The 27,244-nt window shown below is 40.2% G+C and overlaps 1 protein-coding gene across 1 annotated transcript in view; it reads left to right on the forward strand.

Moving 5' to 3' along the window:
- LOC133655164 (allograft inflammatory factor 1-like) overlaps positions 1-25,925 on the forward strand; it is a 42,334-nt gene extending 16,409 nt beyond the window's left edge. The window contains exons 4-6 of the mRNA XM_062055102.1: positions 3,563-3,604; positions 7,466-7,631; positions 24,804-25,925. Of these exons, the coding sequence (XP_061911086.1) occupies positions 3,563-3,604; positions 7,466-7,631; positions 24,804-24,891 (296 nt within the window). The 3' untranslated portion in view covers positions 24,892-25,925. The remainder of the gene's footprint in view (positions 1-3,562; positions 3,605-7,465; positions 7,632-24,803) is intronic.
- Positions 25,926-27,244: the final 1,319 nt, after the last annotated feature.

Below are 27,244 nucleotides of genomic sequence, written 5' to 3' on the forward strand. Positions count from 1 at the left end.
GTAGTAGCAGCAGCTGCAGCAGTAGTAGCAGTAGCAGTAGCAGCAGCTGCAGCAGTAGTAGCAGGTAATAACCTAAAAGAAAACATGAACATAAAACAATGTATCTATCTTGAATCATCAAAACATGAACATAACAAAACTATGTATCTATCTTGAATCATCATAATGTAAATAATAGACATGAATTCATCAACTGAACCATAATGTTGTCAACCATGACATGACATATTATCAATCACTGTGATTTTATCCTAACTTATTAATTTTAGCATTACATTTTATCATCACCATTAATATATGTCATATAATGTTTTAAATGTAATCAGAATTATTTATAATGTCACCATAATGTCATGGACAAACATACTAAAAAGACATAAAACACCGGCGCTCTGTTTGAGGCACACATTAAACATATGAGCAGAACTACACAAAAGAACTACAAATCCCATCAGCCAAACCAGGAAGTAAAGTGCCGGTGCCGGTATTTTTAACTCAAACCTTCGAACTCTCAAACGCAGCCGGACACACGCAACGTGACAACAATATAATCCAACAGATTTCTATCCGCACATTACTTTTAAATTTGCCAACGTTGTTTAAAAACTAAACAGTGGAGTGTTTGCGCTGGTTGTGATGCAGCAAGTCAGCCGCACAACAAGCGCTGCGGACATAGCAGACATACAGCAAACAGAAAAGCAAGGAAGCGGGCAAGCATGGAATTTACACAATAATTTAGCTGATCTAACAAAGAAAGCGGATATAACAAAATGAGCTTACCAGTGGGGTATGCTGGTGACGAAGCACGCTGTTTTTACAAACGAAACAATGACGCCATTTTTAAAGCTACGTACATGGTCACCTGTCAGTGGGAGCCCCGCCCATCTTAAAGTCCCAGGTAAGTCCGCCATAAATACATATACACATAACAAATACACATAATAAATCCAACACTCACCCTATAGAGCACAGCTGTAACTTCCTGGCACTAAAACGGTAGAAAATAGTTAATAATAATAATAATACATTTTATTTGGTATAGCGCTTTTCAGTGTACTCAAAGACGCTTTACAGGATAACAAATTAAAATGTAAAAAAGTTCAAAGTAATAATATACAATACAGGAAATATAAAAGCAGTACATTGTCAAATACATAACACTGTTATTCTCTATGTTTACAATTTCACACTATTTTGTTACACTTTATTAAAAGCATTTCTTACATATTCTTTATTTTTACACCTTAATTTTAAGCGCTTAATGTAAAGTGTCCAGTGTGATTTTACTATTTTGTTTACATTGTTTGTTTTTTTACATTTTCTTTTCTGTCTGTTTTGATAGCTGAGGGGATTATAATCAGAGAAAGGTTACATTTTAAATCCATTTCCATCCATTTTCTACCGCTTGTCCCTTTTGGGGTCACGGGGGGTGCTGGAGCCTATCTCAGCTGCATTCGGACGGAAGACGGGGTACACCCTGGACAAGTCGCCACCTCATCACAGGGCCAACACAGATAAACAGACAACATTCACATTCACACACTAGGGCCAATTTAGTGTTGCCAATCAACCTATCCCCAGGTGCATGTTTATATGTAATATACAGTACAGGCCAAAAGTTTGGACACACCTTTTCATTCAATGCGTTTTCTTTATTTTCATGACTATTTACATTGTAGATTGTCACTGAAGGCATCAAAACTATGAGGAGTTATGTACTTAAGAAAAAAAGGTGAAATAACTGAAAACATGTTTTATATTCTAGTTTCTTCAAAATATCCACCCTTTGCTCCGATTACGGCTTTGCACACTCTTGGCATTCTCTCCATGAGCTTCAAGAGGCAGTCACCTGAAATGGTTTTCACTTCACAGGTGTCACAGTTTTGATGCCTTCAGTGACAATCTACAATGTAAATAGTCATGCGAAATAAAAAAAAAACACATTGAATGAGAAGGTGTGTCCAAACGTTTGGCCTGTATTGTATTTTTCTCCTGGTCCTTATTTTCAATAGGTCATATACAATATATTGTGATACAGTTTTCAGTAGAAATGTCCGATAATGGCTTTTTTGCCGATATCCGATATTCCGATATTGTCCAACTCTTAATTACAGATTCCGATGTCAACCGATACCGATATACAGTATAGAGTGGTGGAATTAACACATTATTATGCCTAATTTTGTTGTGATGCCCCGCTGGATGCATTAAACAATGTAACAAGGTTTTCCAAAATAAATCAACTCAAGTTATGGAAAAAAATGCCAACATGGCACTGCCATATTTATACAAAGTGCATTCTTTTTTTTAACATGCCTCAAAACAGCAGCTTCAAATTTGGGACATGCTTTCCCTGAGAGAGCATGAGGAGGTTGAGGTGGAGGGGCTAGGGGGTAGCGGGGGTGTATATTGTAGTGTCCCGGAAAAGTTAGGGCTGCAAGGGGTTCTGGGTATTTGTTCTGTTGTGTTTATGTTGTGTTGCGGTGCTCCCTAAATGTGTTTGTCATTGTTGTTTGGTGTGGGTTCACAGTGTGGTGCATATTTGTAACATTGTTAAAGTTGTGTATACAGGGACCCTCAGTGTTACCTGTATGGCTGTTAACCAAGTATGCATTGGATTCACTTGTGTGTGTGAAAAGCCGTAAATATTATGCGACTGGGCTGGCACGCAAAGGCAGTGCCTTTAAGGTTTATTGGCGCTCTGAACTTCTCCCTACGTCCGTGTACACAGCGGCGTTTTAAAAAGTCATACATTTTACTTTTTGAAACCGATACCGATCATTTCCGATATTACATTTTAAAGCATTTATCGGCCGATAATATCGGCAGTCCGATATTATCGGACATCTCTAGTTTTCAGCCATATCGCCTAGCCCTAATCAGATGTTAAAATAGACACGTCACCACCTTCTCCAGACATTAGATCATTATGTGCTGCCTGTGACATCCATCCATCCATTTGTGACATATTAGGATAATTGTATGACCGTGACAATTGCTATCAACACAACAGGGTGGAACAAATGAGCAGCAGATGTGACACCTAACCCCCCCAGAAGTTGGAATATTGACTTCAATTTGTGTTGAAATGGCAGCGTAAAAGAGGCCGCCGACTCCTTGTGGCCCGTCTTGTTTTCCGTGGCTGCAGATGATCAACATGCTGGCGCACTTGCGTGTGAGGAGGCCCACTCCCCCGAGTCTAGGAACAGGCTGGGCATTGTCCTGTCCCGCTCCCCACGGGTTCACACAGTTAACACAGCGCCAACACACACACACACACACAGCTGCCATTGTGCGACACCAAAAGTGTAATCTGATGAGTATTCTCCAGACGTATATTCTATATATTTGTGACTTTCGATGACAAAAGCAAACTGCAAGCGAAAACAGTCACAGTGTATGAAAGTTTTAAGATGGTGGTGACAAAATGAACGCCAGACCTGACCCCAGCTGTCCTTTTTCTAAACATGGGGGGAAAATAGCTCACCTGTCACTTTCAGCTGCTTGTGTCCTTCTTTAAGCAGACATTTTTTCTTATCTAATCTGTCTTGTTTTTTTGCAGATAAATATGCTGAATTCGACCTGAATGACCAAGGCGAGATAGGTGAGTAACAATAAACCGACTGAAGGCCAGGAAACTGTGACTCACACTCGCTAATATTTTTGTTTATTATGTTTAGTGGTAGTCGTTCTTTTCGAGCATGCTTAAAAAGTCAAATCAATTCCAATTATTAGGGACCGCAATGTCCCTTTGTTATTGTAAGGTTTTATTATTATTATTATTATTCCGCCGCCTCTTTGAGCTGTAATTTGACCCCCTTAACATGCTTCAAAACTCACCATATTTGACACACACACCAGGACTGGCGAAAATTGCCATCTAATCAAAAAACCAAACCCCAAAACTCAAAATTGCGCTCTAGCGCCCCCTAGGAAAAAACACAGACAAAACTGCTCGTAACTTCCGGTAGAAATGTCAGAGACATGAAACAAAAACCTCTATGTAGGTCTGACTTAGACCTACATTTCATAAATTGACATCCCCCAGCAAAAATCTACAGAAGTTGGCAATTCCCCCTTCAAAACAAAAGTTTAGTAAAAACTGTCACTTTTGCCTCTTTGAACTGTAATTTGACCCCCTTAACATGCTTCAAAACTCAAACTGGACACACACATCAGGACTGGCAAAAATTGCGGTCTAATAAAAAAACCCAACCCCAAAACTCAAAATTGCGCTCTAGCTCCCCCTAGGAAGAAAACACAGACACAACTGCTCCTAGGAAGAAAACTCAGACAAAACTGCATGTAACTTCCAGTAGGAATGTCGTAGAGACATGAAACAATAACCTCTATGTAGGTCTCACTTAGACCTACATTTCATAAATTGACATCCCCCAGCAAAAATCTACAGGAAGTTTGCAATTCCCCCTTCAAAACAAAAGTTTTGTAAAAACCGGTCACCTTTTTTCAAACATGATCTCCTCTGAGCGCGTTTGTCGTGTCGGCATCAAACTAGCACAGGAGAGAGATTGAACCCTTCTGATTAAAAGTTGACCAAAGAGTTTTAATTACTGCTACGGTTTGGATTTTATGTGCCGTTAGTCGGTCCCGTCCATCGCTGCTTGCAGCTTTAATTATATTTGTATTATAAATTATTGAATTCCTAATGTAAAAAAAATAATACTGATCTGTGGTTTGCCATCATCAGTCATCTTCTGTAGTGATAATACAAAAACAAAATAAAAAATACTTTATGGTTGCAGTCATTTCCTAGACATCAAACCCGGGACCTTTTTATTGTGAGGCACACGCACTATCCACCGTGCTGCCACATTTATTTACACTAGTTTAATCCAATATAGTAATGCTGCCTGAGGCTGAGCCAATCAGTGGCTGCGATACTGAACAGCACGCTTTGATTGGTTTAGTCTAATTCATTGGCCAATTCTACAGTGGTAATGATATTCTTAAGTCCATTTAGCCATTTTATCCTTCATAAAAACTTAATTTAAGCCAAAAATATACACAATTTGCTCAACTGAATCTGCAAATTTTTAAACGTGACGTCGTGAGGGACGACTGTGTATCCATCTGTGTAGGCGCCCAAATAATTTAATTGTGCCTCTTAGACTTGGTGAAAAAAGTTTGAAAAGCAATGTCGACTTCATCAAAACCACCAAGTACCACGTCAGAAAAAAACTTGGCTCTCCAAATACCAACAAAATAACCAACATTAAAATACAGTAGCGTAGTAGGCCTAAATATTAATTGAAAACAAGGTTTTATTTAACGAGTATATTTGATATTTTCGGCCACTGTAAAATTACACACAGTTTGAACATTAACACTGTTTGAATATAGGGAAATAAAACATTAATTTAATCAAGTGGTTCTTTGGCGTACAACTAGTAACCCAAAAAGTTGAAAAGAGCCATATTGGACCAAAAATACAAAAAAACAAATCTGTCTGTAGCCGCAAAAAATTAAAAGCCGTACATGTCTTATAATGAAGGCAACCCATGATGTAAGTGTCTATATTAGCTATAATAGCCTTCTATCAAAATGACTATGTGTTGCAGGCTGAAGCAAATCTTTGTTGACAGAAATGTTGAAATTTTATATTTATCCTACACATTTTTACAACGTTAGAAACCATTAGTAAATCAGAGGCTACTCAGAAGGTGAGATGACTCCTGGAAATGACTGGCTTTTATTGGCCAACGGTATAGATGTGTGTGTCCAAGTTAAAGGAAACGGCAGGCTGTCTTTGAATATATTTATTACAATCTTTGGCAAGCTTGGTAATGTTTGCTGTGGTCTGGAACAACATGGCACACAAACAACTAACAGAAATGCAGCCAATATTACATACAGATCAAAACTAAATTATATAAAAATAGGATAAAAGTCAAGGATATTAAATGAGTTCAAATATACCTACAAATGAGGCATAATGATGCAATATGTATATACAGCTAGCCTAAATAGCATGTTAGCATTAATTAGCTTGCAGTCATGCCTAACCAAATATGCCTGATTAGCACTCCAACAAGTCAATGACATCAACAAAGCGGCCCTTTGTGCATTCCCGCACAGCATAAAATGTTTGGTGGACAAAATGAGACAAAGAAGGAGTGTAAGATTTGACATGTAAACAAACTGTTGCGTCACAGTCCACACTATGGTGAGTTCAAGAACCGCCAAAATTAGTAGGACAAAATGATGTCTCATCAGTGATGCATACACACAAACATATTAAACAGTGGGCTTTCTAACAATTGGGAAGGTTTGCATCATGTTTGTCTTCAAAAACATACTAAAACAAAAAAATATATTTTTCCCCCATCTTTTTCCATTTTCAATTATTTTTTAAAAATGCTCCATGGAGCCACTGGGGTGGCACTAAAGAGCCGCGGGTTACTGACCCCCGCACTAGATGGAGCTTGTGTACCACTAGTGGCACAGTTTGAGAACCCCTGCTTTAACTAAAGGCTTAGTGGCCACATGCGTGGACAGCACCTTTTTAGCTCTTATTTCCAAAATTGTGTACACTACTGAATTGGGGTCTTATGGCCGCTTATGTGGACACTTATACTGCCATCTGGTGGTGTCAGAAGAGTATGGAATTGGGGGAAAAAAGTGTAAAAATAAGAATTAGCATGAAGTACACGTTTGTGTACTTATGGACTAAGTACCGTAATTTCCGGACTATAAGCCGCTACTTTTTCCCCTCGTTCTGGTCCCTGCGGCTTATACAACAGTGCGGCTTATATACGACCTGTTCTTCTCCGACACCGACGAAGAGGATTTCGGTGGTTTTAGTACACAGGAGGAAGACGATGACACAATGATTAAAGACTGACTTTTCATATACCGGTAGGCTGGTTATTTTGATAACGTACAGGCGAGCACTTTGTATTACTTTGCACCGTTGTATTATTTGTACTCTGCATGAATGGTGTTCGCCATGTCAAAGATGTGAAAGTTTGATTGAATGATTGAAAGATTTATTGTTAATAAATGGGACGCTTTGCGTTCCCAAACAGTCATCTCTGTCCCGACAATCCCCTCCGTGGTAGCAGGAACCCTTATATACTACGGTAATTACACATCAAAACCCTGCGGCTTATAGTCGGGTGCGGCTTATAAATGGAGCAATCTGTATTTTCCCCTAAATTTAGCTGGTGCGGCTTATAGTCAGGTGCGGCTTATAGTCCGGAAATTACGGTACATCATATAAAAAGATGATTCTTAGTTTTTATTCTAATTAGGATCCAATAAGCCCAAATAGCAAAGAGAAATAAAAAAAAGCATGTAAATAAACAGCTTGGGCCTTAAGAGGTTAAGACGTTGACAGTGTCTTAGACTGTACACTTTTTGTCTCGCGATGTCATCATGCAATCGATTCCACAATCGATCTTATTTATGCGACCGTTCCCCGCTGTCTGACTTCTCCTGGTCTTAGATCTGATGGGCTTGAAGCGCATGATGGAGAAGCTGGGCGTCCCCAAGACCCACTTGGAGCTGAAGAAGATGATCATGGAGGTGACGGGCGGCACCAGCAGCAACACCATTGACTACAGGGACTTTGTCAAGATGATGCTGGGCAAGCGCTCGGCTGTGCTCAAACTGTGAGTGAAACTCTTAGCAACACGCACACTTAGGGATGGGGACCGAATCCGGTACATTTTTGGCACCGTCCGAATCCCGATTCACGTCAAATTTAACAATGACATGTTACTGTACCTGGATTGCGTGGGAGGTCACGCCCGTTTTGCCTGGCTCTTTGCACTTGGCTAACTAAAAAAAATGCTCCAATGTCAGTAAAGTAAGGTTCCACTTTTCCAAAAATGCTTTAGCTTGATGCTAATATACATTAGCTTTGCTATTCAAATCAAATCAAATCCAACTTTATTTATAAAGCGGTTTTCCTACATGAAAGAAATGCAATGGAAAGTGCTTCACAGACCTCGATGACCCGGATCCCCCATTATAGCACACACACATACACACACACACACTCACTGTCAGGTTCAAACACTGATTACATCTATTAAACAAGACATGAAGCAAGGAATTAAACAGAGACATCATTAAATTTGGCTCAATTGAGGAGAAACGTCTGGGCTGTACTCTTGCACAGTCTCCACCACGCTCTGACGAAAGATTGTACGCCTCCTCTTTTTATTTGGACTTTCCCTGATTACATGGCAACAACTCTTTCTAAGGGAGGGGGGTCGTAAACAGCCATCGCCCTTATCACAAAACCGTTCAAAGAAAAGGTGCCTGGAGGGGAGTCAGGCCCTGCTTCCTCTCCGCTTTGTAGATCTCGGGTCAAGACAAAATCTTCCTGTGGATTACAATACATCAAAGAAACCGACGCCTTCATGTCGCTTCCATTCCTACACAGGAGCCTTTTGCTTGGTGGGATCAAAGACAGCTTTTGTCCTCTCGCAGGGCGAGCTGAACTCAATGTAACACAAAGTTTTGTGATAACTTAGATACAATTATTCTGACACACACAAATACCAAGCACACACATATGAACAAATGAATGCATGGCTGAGTACAGAGGAGACATGTGAGTAAACACTATCACAGGAGCCATCTGCACCAGGAGGTCATCAGACCATGGCCACCAGGACGCTGACCCAAAGCGCGCCCACAAGCACGGCCGATAACCCCTGAGGCAGATGGCTCCCTATGGAGAACGCTGGAAAGTAAAAATAATAAACCCTCTAAAATACCGTATTTTTCGGACTATAAGTCCCAGTTTTTTTCATAGTTTGGCCGGGGGTGCGACTTATACTCAGGAGCGACTTATGTGTGAAATTATTAACACATTACCGTAAAATATCAAATAATATTATTTGGCTCATTCACGTAAGAGACTAGACGTATAAGATTTCATGGGATTTAGCGATAAGAAGTGACAGATTGTTTGGTAAACGTATAGCATGTTCTATATGTTATAGTTATTTGAATGACTCTTACCATAATATGTTACGTTAACATACCAGGCACGTTCTCAGTTGGTTATTTATGCCTCATATAACGTACACTCATTCAGCCTGTTGTTCACTATTCTTTATTTATTTTAAATTGCCTTTCAAATGTCTATTCTTGGTGTTGGGTTTTATCAAATACATTTCCCCAAAAAATGCCACTTATACTCCAGTGCGACTTATATGTTTTTTTCCTTCTTTAATATGCATTTTCGGCCGGTGCGACTTATACTCTGGAGCGACTTATAGTGCGAAAAATACGGTAGTAAGAACCATGAGTAGAGATAAAGGATAAAATACAAGTAAGACATATAAAGAAAAATAAGATACATATATACAGTGTTTCCCCCAGAAAATTTGTTAGTTAAGTTGGTGTCTCTCCAGGGGGAAGGGAGTGAGTGGGTGTAAGGGACAGCGTAACTCGGCCTGTCGCCATCACGTCTCCATCTCATCGCTGCCACCACAGCCTGGGGGGGGGGGCAATAGACTACAGACTGTGGTGAAGTAGGCCGGCTTCGTCGCGTGAGGAAGCCTACAATTTTTGGTTGTGTTTTCCGCTCCATATGCTGAATGCCGATATACAATATATATCTCGATATTTTTTCCGTAAAGTAAAAACAATACACAAAACAGTCATATTTACCTGAGATACTAAGTATGTCATTATTATGACTTAGTAAGTCAATATTTTGACTTAGTAATTTAATAAGTCAAAAATATGACAAAATAATGACCTACTAAGTCAAAATAATGACAAAAAAAATTACTTACAGTAAGTCAAATTAATGACTTACTGTAAGTAAGCGTTTGCAATAAGCGTTTGAAAAAAAGACTTAAAAGTGGGGCCACATGCTGACATATGCTCAACTCATCATCCTTATTTTATTACAGCATTTGGGAAGCCTGTAGTTGATTTTTATTATGTAAATGTTATATTTTGTACCCCGCCTTCCGCCCGAATGCAGCTGAGATAGGCTCCAGCACCCCCGCGATCCCAAACGGGACAAGCGGTAGAAAATGGATGGATGGATGGATTTATTTTTATCAACATGTGATAGCAGGGAATGAAACTAAATAAAATCCTGGATAAATAATACGATAAAAAGTAAAGTACGAATGACTTCAATAAAATTAATGAATATTAGTTAAAAGCCAAATCAAAAAGGTGGGTTTTAAGCTTGCTCTTAAAAACATGAACGTTCTCCGTAGCCCTGAGGTCCTCCGGCAAGCTGTTCCATAGACGGGGGCCATAATAGTGGAAAGATGCCATCCCGTCACTTTGGAATAATTAGGAGATAAGTGCCGGAGGATCTCAAGGTTCACAAAGGTTCATAGGTTAAAAGCTCATATAAAAGATAAGGCCCAATACCATAAAAAAACAACCTTAACATTGATCCTGAAACACGCCAATGCCAATGCAGGGATTTTTAAAACTGGTGTAATGTGAGCCTGCCTTCTGGTCTTCGTCAGGACACGTGCCGCTGAATTTTGGAGTAGTTGTAAAGGTGCAATAACCGTTTTAGGACGACCAGAAAGCAGGGCGTTACAAGGCGTTTATTAGGACTTGTAATAAAAGCATGCGTGTTGCCCTGAGAAAGAATTGGACGAATACTGGCTATATTCTTCAGATGATAGAAATACAATATTTTTGTTATATTTTTTATGTAGTATAAAACTAGGTTCAGAGTTGAAGTAGTGTAGAAGTTAAAGACCATTATTGTAGTTTTGATATGTGTTTCTCTCTCAGAGCCTCAGGGCCAATGACTAAAACTTTAGCCTTGTCCTGGTTACCTTGTAAAAAGCCATTGACATTGACTACTGATTAGTAGGGGTGCACAAAAAAAACTGATTCACTTCAATTCACATTCTTATTAATCCTGATTCTAAATCGATTTCTTTTTTTTCTAAAATCAATTTTGAAATAAAATATTAATTTTTTTATAAGAAACCATTTTTAAAAAGACGTTTTAGGCCATTTCCTTGCACACATCTTTTCTAACCTGTCACCTGTTTTGAAAAAGTGTATTATGGGCCTGCTGCAATGCAAGCAGCCCATATTATTATTATTATTATTATTGCTCATATTTCAAACTTTATTATTCTTGTTCCGCACGTTTCTCTTACGTCTACTATGAGACAAACGTACCCCCACTTATGTTATACCGTCGGAAAGGTGTAGTTCGTGCCGATGGCAGAACTCAAAATTGGCAACATTTCGTGTTACCATGGCAACGCTATTCACAAACAAAACACACAAAAAATGGGCCACTTGAATGGGTACGCATCCTTTTGTCTAATACGAGATGTACCGCCCAACGAATCCCCACATATGTTATACAACAGGAAAGGTTTCGTTCGCGCCGATGGGCGTATTTTAAGTTGGTAACATTTTGTGTTACCATGGCGACGCTATTCACGAATAAACAAAAAAAATGGGCCAATTGAATGGGTACCTTTTTTATAATGGCGAATATTTCCAGCAGAACGCCCCAAACTGCGAGATTACCTCCTCTTGTAGCTCAGCTATTCTTTCACGTAGCTCGGTGCTTATCGTCTCATTTTGTCCACACACTTGTCTACTTTAACACTGGTTAAAAAAAATGTACGTCCAGTGTTTGGTTTTGGCTGGATGGCCATCGGAAAAAGGCGAGCGCCATCGGCCTGGCTTTCCTCCAATAAAGTGATTGGCTCACACTCTAATTTACTAGTGTGGAAGCCCCGAAAATTGTCTTTGTTTTTGGTGAACAACTTGTCCTCACGGCCACATATTTTATACCACTGTCATGTGTTTTGGTGAAAACATTGACACACATGTCCTCTCTCAGAAAATGTCACTTTTATGGAGCTCATGTGTCCCATTTGGCTTCTGGTGGCCCTCAAAGCCAAGAAAGTCAGCTAAATCTCTCATTGACTCCAATGTTAGATGTCGGCGCGAAAAAACACCAAGTATTATTTTCCTACTCGCTCTAACTCGGCCATTTCTCCACTTATCGGAAATCTGAGAACACCAGAATGTTCCTCAAAGCCTTGAGGCGCTCACGGTTTTTGCGTAAAATCGATATCTCCAACCGTTTGCCCACAACCAGACATTGTTCGGCATGAAGTTTTTCAACAAATCCTACATAAACTGCTGCCATTGTGTAACAGTGGCAGATTCATCTAATTACATGAAGTCCTTTGAAGTCACGTGACAGCCCCTCCCCTGAGGTATCTTAGTCTGGTAAAGACAGGACTAACAGTTCAATCGGCTCACAACATAGACCAACAATAGGCCCCCAGTACAAAAATCATGTTTTTTTTTCTATCTGTGTCGAGCAAGTTCGCTAGCAAATCGGAAATCTGAGAACACCGGAAAGTTCGTAAAAATTACAATCCAGTATTAACATTTTTTAGGGCACATTACTAGATTCAGCCAAATCTGAACTGACGAGCAAACACCCTAAACCAGGGGTCACCAATGCGGTGCCCGCGGGCACCAGGTAGCCCGTAAGGACCAGATGAGTAGCCCGCTGGCCTGTTCTAAAAATAGCTCAAATAGCAGCACTTACCAGTGAGCTGCCTCTATATTTTTTTTTTTTTTTATTTACTAGCAAGCTGGTCTCGCTTTGCCCGACATTTTTAATTCTAAGAGAGACAAAACTCAAATAGAATTTGAAAATCCAAGAAAATATTTTAAAGACTTGGTCTTCACTTGTTTAAATAAATGCATTATTTTTTTTACTTTGCTTCTTATAACTTTCAGAAAGACAATTTTAGAGAAAAAATACAACCTTAAAAATGATTTTAGGATTTTTAAACACATATACCTTTTTACCTTTTAAATTCCTTCCTCTTCTTTCCTGACAATTTAAATCAATGTTCAAGTAAATGTATTTTTTTTATTGTAAAGAATAATAAATACATTTTAATTGAATTCTTCATTTTAGCTTCTGTTTTTTCGACAAAGAATATTTGTGAAATATTTCTTCAAACTTATTATGATTAAAATTCAAAAAAAATATTCTGGCAAATCTAGAAAATCTGTACAATCAAATTTGAATCTTATTTCAAAGTCTTTTGAATTTCTTTTAAAATTTTTGTTCTGGAAAATCTAGAAGAAATAATGATTTGTCTTTGTTAGAAATATAGCTTGGTCCAATTTGTTATATATTCTAACAAAGTGTAGATTGGATTTTAACCTATTTAGAACATGTCATCAAAATTCTAAAATTAATCTTAATCAGGAAAAATTACTAATGATGTTCCATAAATTATTTTTTTTATTTTTTCAAAAATATTCGAATTAGCTAGTTTTTCGCTTCTTTTTTTCGGTTGAATTTTGAATTTTAAAGAGTCGAAATTGAAGATAAACTATGTTTCAAAATTTAATTGTCATTTTTTTCGTGTTTTCTCCTCTTTTAAACCTTTCAATTAAGTGTAAATATCATTAATTATTAATAATAGCATAGAGTTAAAGGTAAATTGAGCAAATTGGCTATTTCTGGCAATTTATTTAAGTGTGTATCAAACTGGTTGCCCTTCGCATTAATCAGTACCCAAGAAGTAGCTCTTGGTTTCAAAAAGGTTGGTGTCCCCTGCCCTAAACTATACACCATTTAACGTTTTGGACTTGCAACTTCATGTCATACTTGCAAATGAGACTCAGAAATGTTATCACAAAACAAGATACAACAACTGGACAGCAGTTATTGGTAGAGATGTCCGATAATAGCTTTTTTGCCGATATCCGATATTCCGATATTGTCCAACTCTTAATTACCGATTCCGATATCAACCGATACCGATATATACAGTCGTGGAATTAACACATTATTATGCCTAATTTTGTTGTGATGCCCCGCTGGATGCATTAAACAATGTAACAAGGTTTTCCAAAATAAATCAACTCAAGTTATGGAAAAAAATGCCAACATGGCACTGCCATATTTATTATAGAAGTCACAAAGTGCATTATTTTTTTTTAACGGGGTAGCGGGGGTGTATATTGTAGCGTCCCGGAAGAGTTAGTGCTGCAAGGGGTTCTGGGTATTTGTTCTGTTGTGTTACGGTGCGGATGTTCTCCCGAAATGTGTTTGTCATTCTTGTTTGGTGTGGGTTCACAGCGTGGCGCATATTTGTAACAGTGTTAAAGTTGTTTATACGGCCACCCTCAGTGTGACCTGTATGGCTGTTGACCAAGTATGACTTGCATTCACTTGTGTGTGTAAAAAGCCATAGATATTATGTGACTGGGCCGGCACGCAAAGGTTTATGGCGCTCTGTACTTCTCCCTACGTCCGTACAGCGGAGTTTTAAAAATTCATAAATTTTATTTTTTGAAACCGATACCGATAATTTCCGATATTACATTTTAAAGCATTTATCGGCCGATAATATCGGCAGTCCGGTATTATCGGACATCGCTACTTATTAGCAGATATTTTATTATCAAAAACAATCAATATTTATTAACACACACAAAAGTACCGGTATCGATGCCCAGATACAGAGAATTGGTACTGTATCGGTTCAAATGTGAACCGTACCCGTCCCTATTCCGCACCCAGCCATTTCTGCCCTTCCGTCCGCGGTGATTTAGCGCTGATGTCACCGCATGCGTGCCGCCTTAGTGACTAATCTCCACGGCAACAAAACCCCTTCACAGTTGAGCCATCTTTATTATTAGCTCATGTGATTGTGGCTCATTGCTGATAGTTTTAATAACCGACACTTCTACTAAACGTCACACCAAAACTCCTCATTTTGTCTCCCCGAAAAAAGGCGTCCCGGCGCGGCTATTTTAAACGCGGTTATCGCGGATGATCCTTTTTAAATCGGCCTGCCTAAGAGTCCAGATGCATGTCAGCTCTGCCGGACTAAGCTTGGTTGGCAAATCTCTTGATCCTAAATGCACCAAGCACAGAAAAATGCTCAACTTTTCCCCTCCTCCTCTGCCCTCCAAGCTTTTTTTTTTTTTGCTTTTTTTTTTAGAAAACCTATTCTACAATCTGTGAATAACAACAGAGTAGTCTAGGATTTTCATCCTTTTTGACTGCAGTAAAATTTGACAACCCAACTCCAATTGAAATGAATCAACATTTTTTAAAGGATTTATTTCTGCGGCATTCTCCTAATAGTTGTATTACCATATTTTCTGGACTATAGAGTATATAAGACGTACCCACTAAATTTTAGAAGAAAAAATATATTTTCCATATTTTATCCGCACCGGACTATAAGCCGCAGATATATATACGTTGCAAAATGAGTTATTGAAACAGAAATATTCTGTACCTTAATTATTTCCAAAAGGTGTCTGTAACACAGCAGTAAAACGGCTGATGAAACAAAACATAAGTTGCCAGCTGGTGATTAAAGCGCTAGTTGTCAGCTAGTGATTAACACTTTAATTGCCAGCTATCAATTAGCACACTAGTTGCCAACTAGTGAATAAACCGTTAAATCCCAGCTATTGGTTTGCCAGTTAGTGATTAAAGCGCTAGTTGTCAGCTAGTGATTAAAGCACTAGTTGGGAGCTATCAATTAGTGTGCTAATTGCCAGCTATCTATTAGTGTGCTAGTTGTCAGCTATTATTTAGTTGACAGCTAGTGATTAGCACTCTGGTTGCCAGCTAGTGATTAATACGCTAGTTGCCAGGTATCAATTCACGTGCTAGTTGCCAGTTCGTGATTAAAGCGCTATTTGTCAGCTACCGATTAGCACACTAGTTGCCAGCTCTCGATTAGAGCGCTAGTCGCGAGCTGGCTATTAACGGCACAATGCTGTTATTTGAATATGGTTAGTATTGCAAAATAACAAGGTACATTTAGGACCAGTTTAATGTAAAAGAAACACTCATAATTTCATACAAGATATTTACTGCAAGAAGGGGGTCATCAGTTTGGGGGTCCTTGGCCTGTAAAACGTTGCAGACCCCTGATCTAGAGGGATCTGAAAACTCCCAAAGTTGGCAACACTAAACCCTCTTGCCACATCATCTTATTCTCTGGCAGACCAGGTGTGTATTAGCTGTGTTAAGAAGTGACGTTTTGATGCACGCGCTCACTCGACAAGTAACAGCAATGCAAATGTGTTGTTAGCGGGCCGCCACAGATAAATGCATGAAGGGATGGGAAAGCAGTGTTTCCCATAAACTGCCAAGATACCTGTGGCGGTGGGGGCGTGGCTATGGGCGTGGTCACCATTACCATCGAGTAATTTTCATAATTTACTACAATGATATGATTTTCTCTAAAAAGGCTCAAAAAATGTATACTTACTAATTAATAATAACAGTTTTGTTTTAAACGTCCATCCATCCATCCATTTTACAATATAATTACAACACTTTATGTACATATTCATATACAGATTTGAACAATAAGTTATTCACTGAAATATATTTATTAATTGTGGTTCTTACAAAAAATATATCTTATAAAATATAAAAGGTAAAATGTCTCTTAAAGCTCTGCCCCTTTAATTAGTGCATACTAAATAATTTAACTTTAGCCTACTACTACAACCATATTATTTACCAGCAACATAAAGTGAAACAGAGGCAGAGGTGTCCTGCCACAGTCAGTAACAAATAAACAGAAAACAGTAGTGGTCAAATACAAATAAGGCAACAAGAGAAGTATCCTACCCTTCTCTTTTATAAAGTAAATCTGAACAGCCTATATGGGCATCTACATCAACTATATGATTTGCCTGAGAAGCTGGACAGGACAAAAAAAAATCTATTTATGGAGGACGTAATTCTTTCTTGGCGGGCTGCCACAAATAAATGAATGTGTGGGAAACACTGGAAAGAGTTAAAAGTTAGGGCTGGGCGACATGGCCTAGATCTCGATATTTTGCCTTAGCCTTAAATGAACACTTGATGCATATAATCACAGCAGTATGATGATTCTATGTGTCTACATTAAAACATTCTTGTTCATACTGTATTAATATATGCTCAATTTAAACTTTCATGCAGAGAGGGAAATCAAAACTAAGTCAATTTACCAAAAGTGTATTTATTAAACAGTTATTAAGCAGTGGCACAAACATTCATGTCATTTCAAAACAGAAAGTGCAAGATTGTCAGAGACATTTTAAAACAAGCTATTAAGTGCACTTTTGTGCATGATGTCACTAAGATGACATCAAAACAACACTAAACCAAAGTGCACTTTTTGTACAGAACGCCACTACAATAGTTTAAAACAAATAAAGTGCACTTTTGTGCATGATGTCACACAAGATATTTCAATTACTGTCAAATAAAAATGAGCTGCATAATAGGAAATCCAATAGTGTGTGTCCTTCGCTATGTGGTAGGTTCCTGCGGACGTTATCTCCTTCTGTTGTTGACTATTTGTTTCCTACGGTGTTGATGTGGAAATGATTGCTTCGGCATTTTGTGGGTGTGGCACCGAACAGAGATGTTGACATGCGGAGTTTCAAGCACTCTTCCTTCTTTAGCGCAGGGGTGTCAAACTCGTTTTCATAGAGGGCCACGTCGCAGTTATGGTTGCCCTCAGAGGGCCGCTTTTAACAATGAGTAATGTATATATAGTAACAGAATATTTTTGTATATAAGCTGCAAAAAAATAAAATACATTTTACTTTAAAAACTAGCAGCTCAGTCACCAGAATTTTACAGTAAAAGCAGTGTTTTTTTACAGCATATAAAAAATGGAATAAATAGAATGGAATGGAGAAACAACACCACTGTTTTAGCGGTAAAATGAGCTGTCAGGTTGTTGTTTTTTACCGTAAAATCTTGTTGTTCTAATGTTTTGTTTGTTTGTTTTTTAGTGTTTTAGTGTCTTACTGTACATGGAAAAAAAAAACTGTACCAAAGTTGATTTTACGGTTTTAAAAAAAAAACTCAAGTCGGCGGAATTGAACCGTAAAATCTATTGTCAATTTTTCAGTCTACAATTTGATTGATAACTTGTTTTGAAATCATAAGTCAAGCAGATATTTAAGAACAGTGTTTATTTTAATTTTAACAAAAAATATTTTTGGAATACATGATAATATAATATTTTGATATTTAATTTTTAAATACATGCAATTGCATGCAGTAAATTATTTTTAATGTCAAAAGGGAAAGAACAAATATATTAAGTAAGAAAAGATTAAGCATTTTATTAACGCATATTATTTCCAGGCTTTCGCGGGCCACATAAAATAATGTGGCGGGCCGGATTTGGCCCCCAGGCCTTGAGTTTTACACCTGTGCTCTAGCGGGTGACTTTTCAAATGATGCTAAATATTAACAGTTATGCTACTTTTTGTAGCAATGCTTTTGCCCCACACTTGACAAATTACGGTTGTCTGTTCGACATCTTCCCGCATGAAGCCAAACCACCGCCAGACGACGGACCCCCTGCTGTTTTTCTTGGGAATTAATTCTTCCTTCATTTATTACCACCTTCTTTCTCTCGTATTACCACTCGCACCACAGCTAACGTTACCCATGCCGCTACCTCTCTGCTCCGCGAGGGCGTGTACGTATGTGACGTATGTACAAACCCCGTTTCCATATGAGTTGGTAAATTGTGTTAGATGTAAATATAAACGGAATACAATGATTTTCAAATCCTTTTCAACCCATATTCAATTGAATGCACTACAAAGACAAGATATTTGATGTTCAAACTCATAAACTTAATTTTTTTTTTGCAAATAACTTAGAATTTCATGGCTGCAACACGTGCCAAAGTAGTTGGGAAAGGGCATGTTCACTACTGTGTTACATGGCCTTTCCTTTTAACAACACTCAGTAAACGTTTGGGAACTGAGGAGACACATTTTTGAAGCTTCTCAGGTGGAATTCTTTCCCATTCTTGCTTGATGTACAGCTTAAGTTGTTCAACAGTCCGTTGTGCTATTTTAGGCTTCATAATGCACCACACATTTTCAATGGGAGACAGGTCTGGACTACAGGCAGGCCAGTCTAGTACCCGCACTCTATTTACTATGAAGACACATTGATGTAACACGTGTCTTGCTGAAATAAGCAGGGGCGTCCATGGTAACGTTGCTAGGATGGCAACATATGTTGCTCCAAAACCTGTATGTACCTTTCAGCATTAATGGCGCCTTCACAGATGTGTAAGTTACCCATGTCTTGGGCACTAATACACCCCCATACCATCACAGATGCTGGCTTTTCCACTTTGCGCCTATAACAATCCGGATTGTTCTTTTCCTCTTTTGTCCGGAGGACACGACGTCCACAGTTTCCAAAAAACAATTTCAAATGTGGACTCGTCAGACCACAGAACACTTTTCCACTTTGTATCAGTCCATCTTAGATGAGCTCAGGCCCAGCGAAGCCGACGGCGTTTCTGGGTGTTGTTGATGAACGGTTTTCGCCTTGCATAGGAGAGTTTTAACTTGCACTTGTAGTTACTGACAGTGGGTTTCTGAAGTGTTCCTGAGCCCATGTGGTGATATCCTTTACACACTGATGTCGCTTGTTGATGCAGTACAGCCTGAGGGATCAAAGGTCACGGGCTTAGCTGCTTACGTGCAGTGATTTCTCCAGATTCTCCGAACCCTTTGATGATATTACGGACCGTAGATGGTGAAATCCCTAAATTCCTTGCAATAGCTGGTTGAGAAAGGTTTTTCTTAAACTGTTCAACAATTTGCTCACGCATTTGTTCACAAAGTGGTGACCCTCGCCCCGTCCTTGTTTGTGAATGACTGAGCATTTCATGGAATCTACTTTTTTACCCAATCATGGCACCCACCTGTTCCCAATTAGCCTGTTCACCTGTGGGATGTTCCAAATAAGTGTTTGATGAGCATTCCTCAACTTTATCAGTATTTATTGCCACCTTTCCCAACTTCTTTGTCACGTGTTGCTGGCATCAAATTCTAAAGTTAATGATTATTTGCACAAAAAAAAATGTTTATCAGTTTGTACATCAAATATGTTGTCTTTGTAGCATATTCAACTGAATATGGGTTGAAAATGATTTGCAAATCATTGTATTCCGTTTATATTTACATCTAACACAATTTCCCAACTCATATGGAAACGGGGTTTGTAAGAAGGTGCGCTTGTTTAAGTCTCTGTGAGAAGGAGAGACAAGAAAGAGTGATAAAAGCCTGCAGTGTAATGTCCGCAGCTAAAAGCAAGAATACTCGGATATCACGATATAGTCATTTTCTATATCGCACAGAGACAAACCCGCGATATATCAAGTATATTCCATATATCGCCCAGCCCTAGAAAGAGTATTGAAATGCAGCACTGGCAAGGTTCCAAAAGGACTTAAACAGCGAGACTGTGTGTGGTGTGTGTATATATACGCATGTGTGAGAGGGCAGGAAATACTATTAGTGTGCAGAACAAACTGTTTTGTGCGCCTTTCATCGTCTGGATCGTCGCTCTATGTGGGTTTTTCCCCCCGAGCCACCCGTGCAAAAATTCCAAAAAAGGAAATTGCTCCAAATAGCTCCTGCACCACACAATCATTCTTTTGCTTCCAACTGGCTGCTCAGACAGATCATTTTTCTTGCCATAACCGCTTCCCTGTACCCCCTCAGGCAGCAGCCCTCCCTCCTCACGACACAGACAGACTCTTGTGCTCCCCCCCCCCCCCCCCCCCTTGCAGCCTTTGTACTCGGGCCTTTTTCAGCTGTGCATCACAAGATGGTCCCATTGTGGTTTACGTTTGATCCGGGGACGAGACAGAAGTTGAAAATTAGCCGCGGGATGAAGATTGAACTTTGGACACGCGTGCTCTAACACATTTCTTAACCCTCGTGTAATGTTCATATTGTTGTTACTCAGCCAGCGTTTGTGGGTCTGATTGACCCGTTGCATTTTGTGGCTTTTAATGCCTCACAATCAAACACTTTTATGTTCAAATACATCTGTTCAGTCAGCTAATGATTAAAGTGCTATTTGCCAGCTATCGATTAGCCCGCTAGTTTCCAGCTATTGGTTTGTCAGCTAGTGATTAACACTTTAATTGCCAGATAGCGATTAAAGCACTAGTTGCCAGCTATCAATTAGCGCGTTAGATGCCAGCTAGTGATTAGCGCGCTAGTTTCCAGCTGGTGATTAAAGCGTTAGTTGCCAGCTATCGATTAGCGCACTAGTTGCCAGCTAGTGACTAAAGCGCTTTATTGTCAGCTATGGATTAAAGTTGCTAGTTGCCATCTAGTGATTAGTGCGCTAGTAGCCAGCTATTGATTAAAGCGCTAGTTGTCAGCTAATGATTAAAGTGGTATTTGCCAGCTATCGATTAGCGCGCTGGTTTCCAGCTATCGGTTTGCCAGCTAGTGATTAAAGCGCTAGTTGCCAGCTATCCATTAGTGTGCTGGTTGCCAGCTATCGATTAGCATGTTAGATGCCAGCTATTGATTAGCGCGCTAGTTGCCAGCTGGTGATTAAAGCGCTAGTTGCCAGCTAGTGACTAAAGCGCTTTATTGTCAGCTATGGATTAAAGTTGCTAGTTGCCAGCTAGTGATTAGTGCGCTAGTAGCCAGCTATTGATTAAAGCGCTAGTTGTCAGCTAATGATTAAAGTGCTATTTGCCAGCTATCGATTAGCGCGCTAGTTTCCAGCTATCAGTTTGCCAGCTAGTGATTAAAGCGCTAGTTGCCAGCTATCAATTAGTGTGCTAGTTGCCAGCTATCGATTAGCCCGTTAGATGCCAGCTATTGATTAGCGCACTAGTTGCCAGCTGGTGATAAAAGCGCTAGTTGTCAGCTATTGATTAAAGCGCTAGTTGTCAGCTATGGATTAAAGTTGCTAGTTGCCAGCTAGTGATTAGCGCACTAGTTGCCAGCTATTGATTAAAGCGCTAGTTGTCAGCTAATGATTAAAGCGCTATTTGCCAGCTATCGATTAGCGCGCTGGTTTCCAGCTATCGGTTTGCCAGCTAGTGATTAAAGCGCTAGTTGTCAGCTAGTGATTAAGGCACTAGTTGCCAGCTATCCATTAGTGTGCTAGTTGCCAGCTATCGATTAGCACGTTAGATGCCAGCTATTGATTAGCACGCTAGTCGCCAGCTGGTGATTAAAGCGCTAGTTGCCAGCTATCGATTAGCGCGCTAGTTGCCAGCTAGTGAATAAAGCGTTAGTTTCCAGCTATAGGTTTGCCAGTTAGTGATTAAAGCGCTAGTTGTCAGCTATGGATTAAAGTTGCTAGTTGCCTGCTAGTGATTAGCGCGCTAGTTGCCAGCTATTTATTAAAGCGCTTGTTGTCAGCTATGGATTAAAGTTGGTAGTTGCCAGCTAGTGATTAGCGCACTAGTTGCCAGCTATTGATTAAAGAGCTAGTTGTCAGCTAATGATTAAAGTGCTATTTGCCAGCTATCGATTAGCGCGCTAGTTTCCAGCTATCGGTTTGCCAGCTAGTGATTAAAGCGCTAGTTGTCAGCTAATGATTAAAGCGCTATTTGCAGCTATCGATCAGCGTGCTAGTTTCCAGCTATCGTTTGCCAGCTAGTGATCAAAGCGCTAGTTGTCAGCTAGTGATTAACACTTTAATTGCCAGCTAGCGATTAAAGCACTAGTTGCCAGCTATCAATTAGTGTGCTAGTTGCCAGCTGAACAGATAGTCTACCTTATCCCAATAAACATCTGTTCAGTATTTGAACATAAAAGTGTTTGATTGTGAGGCATTAAAAGCCACAAAACGCAACGGGTCCAGCAGACCCACAAACGCTGGCTGAGTAACAACAATATGAACGTTGCACGGAAAATGTATCTGCCAGTTTCTGCATCCCACAGGGATCTGCGGTTCCCACACAAGGTTGCAACATTGTTTGTCAACACTGTCTGCTCTCATTTTCTCACACATTTTGACCCTCTGGTGTTCTGTGTACCTACACTCTGTCCTCCTCCTGTCTAGGCCTGCTGTGTGTGTGTGTGTGTGTGTGTGTGTGTGTATGTGTGTGTATATGTGTGTGTATGTGTGTGTGTGTGTGTGTGTGTGTGTGTGTGTGTGTGTGTGTGTGTGTGTGTGTGTGTGTGTGTGTGTGTGTGTGTGTGTGTGTGTGTGTGTGTGTGTGTGTGTGTGTGTGTGTGTGTGTGTGTGTGTGTGTGTGTGTGTGTGTGTGTGTGTGTGTGTGTGTGTGGTCATTAACCCAGATATCTTATATGTAACAGAAATGTGTAGGGGGGGTGTGTGGTCATTAAATATGTATTCCGATATATGTTCTTCACAGATAATGAGCCAAAGTCAGTGAGTCTCAGTTTGAAAAATTAACTTCATTGTATCATTTTTCTTTTAATAAAAAATGAAAAGGGGTCCCACAGACACGAACACCACACAAGGGTTAAACTGCAATTTTGTCAGTTTTGGCTTTTAAAAGTCACATGAAAGAACAGAATTAGGGATTTGTCGATCAGTATCGTCCGATTTTTGTCGAAAAAGTATGTTGATCAACATTGCCAATAATTGCCTTTAAATGTCGATCTCCTCTGGCTGATACTGTATTTATTAGAGATGTCCGATAATATCGGGCTGCTGATATTATCGGCCGATAAATGCTTTAAAATGTAATATCGGAAGTTATCTGTATCGGTCTCAAAAAGTAAGATTTATGACTTTTTAAAACTGCGCTGTACGGAGTTGTACACGGACATAGGGAGAAGTACAGAGCGCCAATAAACCTTAAAGGCACTGCCTTTGCGTGCCGGCCCAATCACATAATATCTACGGCTTTTCACACACACAAGTGAATGCAAGGCATACTTGGTCAACAGCCATACAGGTCACACGGAGGGTGACCGTATAAACAACTTTAACACTGTTACAAATATGCGCCACACTGTGAACCCACACCAAACAAGAATGACAAACACATTTCGGGAGAACATCCGCACCGTAACACAACATAAACACAACAGAACAAATACCGTATTTTTCGGAGTATAAGTCGCTCCGGAGTATAAGTCGCACCGGCCGAAAAATGCATAATAAAGAAGGAAAAAAACATATATAAGTCACATTTTTTGAGGAAATGTATTTGATAAAAGCCAACACCAAGAATAGACATTTGAAAGACAATTTAAAATAAATAAAGAATAGTGAACAACAGGCTGAATAAGTGTACGTTATATGAGGCATAAATAACCAACTGAGAACGTGCCTGGTATGTTAACGTAACATATTATGGTAAGAGTCATTCAAATAACTATAACATATAGAACATGCTATACGTTTACCAAACAATCTGTCACTCCTAATCGCTAAATCCCATGAAATCTTATACGTCTAGTCTCTTACGTGAATGAGCTAAATAATATTATTTTATATTTTACGCTACTGTGTTAATAATTTCACACATAAGTCGCTCCTGAGTATAAGTCGCACCAAACTGTGAAAAAAAACTGCGACTTATAGTCCGAAAAATACGGTACCCAGAACCCCTTGCAGCACTAACTCTCCCGGGACGCTACAATATACACCCCCAGCTACCCCCTAAACCCCCCCCCCCAGGCCCGCCCACCTCAACCTCCTCATGCTCTCAGTCCCAAATTCCAAGCTGCTGTTTTGAGGCATGTTAAAAAAAATAATGCACTTTGTGACTTCAATAATAAATATGGCAGTGCCATGTTGCCATTTTTTTCCCCATAACTTGAGTTGTTTTATTTTGGAAAACCCTGTTACATTGTTTAATGAATCCAGCGGGGCATCACAACAAAATTAGGCATAACAATGTGTTAATTCCACGACTGTATATATCGGTATCGGTTGATATCGGAATCGGATATCGGCAAAAAAGCCATTATCGGACATCTCTAGTGTTGACTATTTATCACATCATTTCCTTTCCCTTCCTGAACAGGGTCTTGGTCTTCGAGGACAAAGCCAACGCGGCGCCGTGCAAGCCGGACGGCCCCCCTCCAAAGCGGGACATCGCCAGCTTGCCTTAAGCCTCCACACACCGCCAGTCCGGTTTTTTGTCAGCGCGGTGGCGCGTTGTGTCGGCCCGGGACCACGAATGGACTGAGGTTGTGTTGTCATGTACGGTGCGTGCAAGGTGTCCTATTTTTTTATATCTTGTTTTTGTTTAGACTTGAGCCGGCAGCTCACTAAAAAGATGTTTGACTGTGAATATTTTTAAATAAGACGTAGCATCCATGGTGTACATCTCCTCCACGTGTGTATAGTCGAGTGTTTGATGCCCGTGTATTAAGGGAAGATGCTTTTTTTTTTCTTAGAGAAGCACAAGCAGCTTTCTCTCGTCCCATTTCCGCAGCAGGGATTCTCGCCATGCCGGTCTCGGTCCGCTTCGGGGCGTTAGATCGGGCGCCAGAGATTACAGGCCCACTTCCGCGGGGATGGAATACTGATCTGGAATCAGTAACTAGCTTATCGCGTCCGCCTGGTGAAATATTTTTATGCATTTTTTTTTTTTTTCGAAACACGCTCGCGGTCTGAGGTCAAGCGCGGCGTGAAACAAGGGCACACACCCACGATAACGCACAGACGTACAATCACGTTCTTTCCAAGTGCCTCGGGAGAGCGTACAAATGTGTCTCAGCAGTAAATGACTCCAACACACCCTTGAAATTGTGTACTTTTGATGAACTTTGTGTTACTTTGTACAACGGTCGAAATGCGCACTGTTTTTAAAGAGAGAAAAAAAAAAAGTGGTGTGACTCCCTCCCCCGCTCCCCCTTTCTTTCGGTAACGCTCCGTCATTGTGGTCGTAAAAAGTTGTTTATTCAAGTCACATGGTGTGTTTTAACATTTCACCGCCATGTTTCCTCCGTGTGCTGTGATTCGTCTCCGGTCTCCTCCTCCCCTTCGCACTGTTGACTGTGAAACTGTCCTCCGCTACTTTTAGATCATATTATTGCCTTTTTTAAGCGTTTTTTTTTTTTTTTGTTTACACTGTGTTAGCTAGTAGATGCATACTTTTTTTTTGCAGACACCAAAGGAATTAAACATTTCTTCCGACAACTGGATATCCTTATTTATAAACACTCACTGCTGGGCGATACTACAGAGTCCAGTATCGCACCATGTAACTACCGTGTTTTTCAGACTATAAGGTGCACTTTAAATCCTCTTCATTTTCTCAAAAATGGACAGTGCGCCTTATGTACGTATTAATTCTGGGTGTGCTTACCGCATACTTGCCAACCCTCCCGGTTTTACCGGGAGACTCCCGGTATACAGCGCCTCTCCCGATAACCTCCCGGCAGAAATTTTCTCCCGACAAACTCCCGGTATTCAGCCGGAGCTGGAGGCCACGCCCCCTCCAGCTCAATGCGGACCAGAGTGGGGACAGCCTGTTCTCACGTCCGCTTTCCCACAATATAAACAGCTTGCCTGCCCAATGACGTCATAACATCTAGGGCAGGGGTCGGCAACCCGCGGCTCCGGAGCCGCATGCGGCTCTTTGACCACTCTGATGCGGCTCAGCTGCATACTTGCCGACCCTCCCGATTTTCCCAGCAGCTTACTTAAAATCTCCGTGCCTCTCCTAGAAATCCCTCGAGGAAAATATTTTCAGATTTTCACCTTAACAACTGAATTAAGGGCATACCCTGATGGCTCTGCATTTATTGTCCTCTATAGGTTGTACAAACAGCATGCCAGACAGGTTCCATGTTGTATTGAGCTTGGACTCGTACACGTAGGAGACAGCAAGGCATACTTGGTCAACAGCCACACAGTTTACACTGACGGTTGCCGTATAAAACAACTTTAACACTGTTATGTTACAAATATGCGCCACACTGTGAACCCACACCAAAAAAGAATGACAAACACATTTCTGGAGAACCTGCGCACCGTAACACAACACAACAAATACCCAGAATGCCATGCAGCCCTGACTCCAACCCCCCCCCCCCCCCCCCACACACACACACACACACACACATATACCACCCCCCAACACCCCTCCGTGCGTCGGTTGAGGTGGGCGGTGATGGCAGGCTTTGTGCAGGAAAACATGATTTAATGTCCAAAAAATGCAGGAAAAACACAAACCAGGAACTAGGAGACAGGAAACAGGATACCAGGAAAACAGGTGAACTGGAAACAGCGAACAGGAACCAGCAAACAGAAGACAGCAAGTTGCAAACAGTCCGCAGTATACAGCTAATATCTTACAGCAAACAGCGACAGGTAGTAGCTACAATGACAATACTCCAGCACTGACTGGAGGGCAAAGCAGGTTTAAATAGCAGCCGGCTGATTGACACCAGGTGCCAATCAGCCGCAGCTGAGGGAAAACAGTGCTCAGGGAGACTAGCAGGAAACTGAATAAGA

The sequence above is a fragment of the Entelurus aequoreus genome, linkage group LG08, assembly GCF_033978785.1.
Source record: "Entelurus aequoreus isolate RoL-2023_Sb linkage group LG08, RoL_Eaeq_v1.1, whole genome shotgun sequence".
Taxonomy (NCBI): domain Eukaryota; kingdom Metazoa; phylum Chordata; class Actinopteri; order Syngnathiformes; family Syngnathidae; genus Entelurus; species Entelurus aequoreus.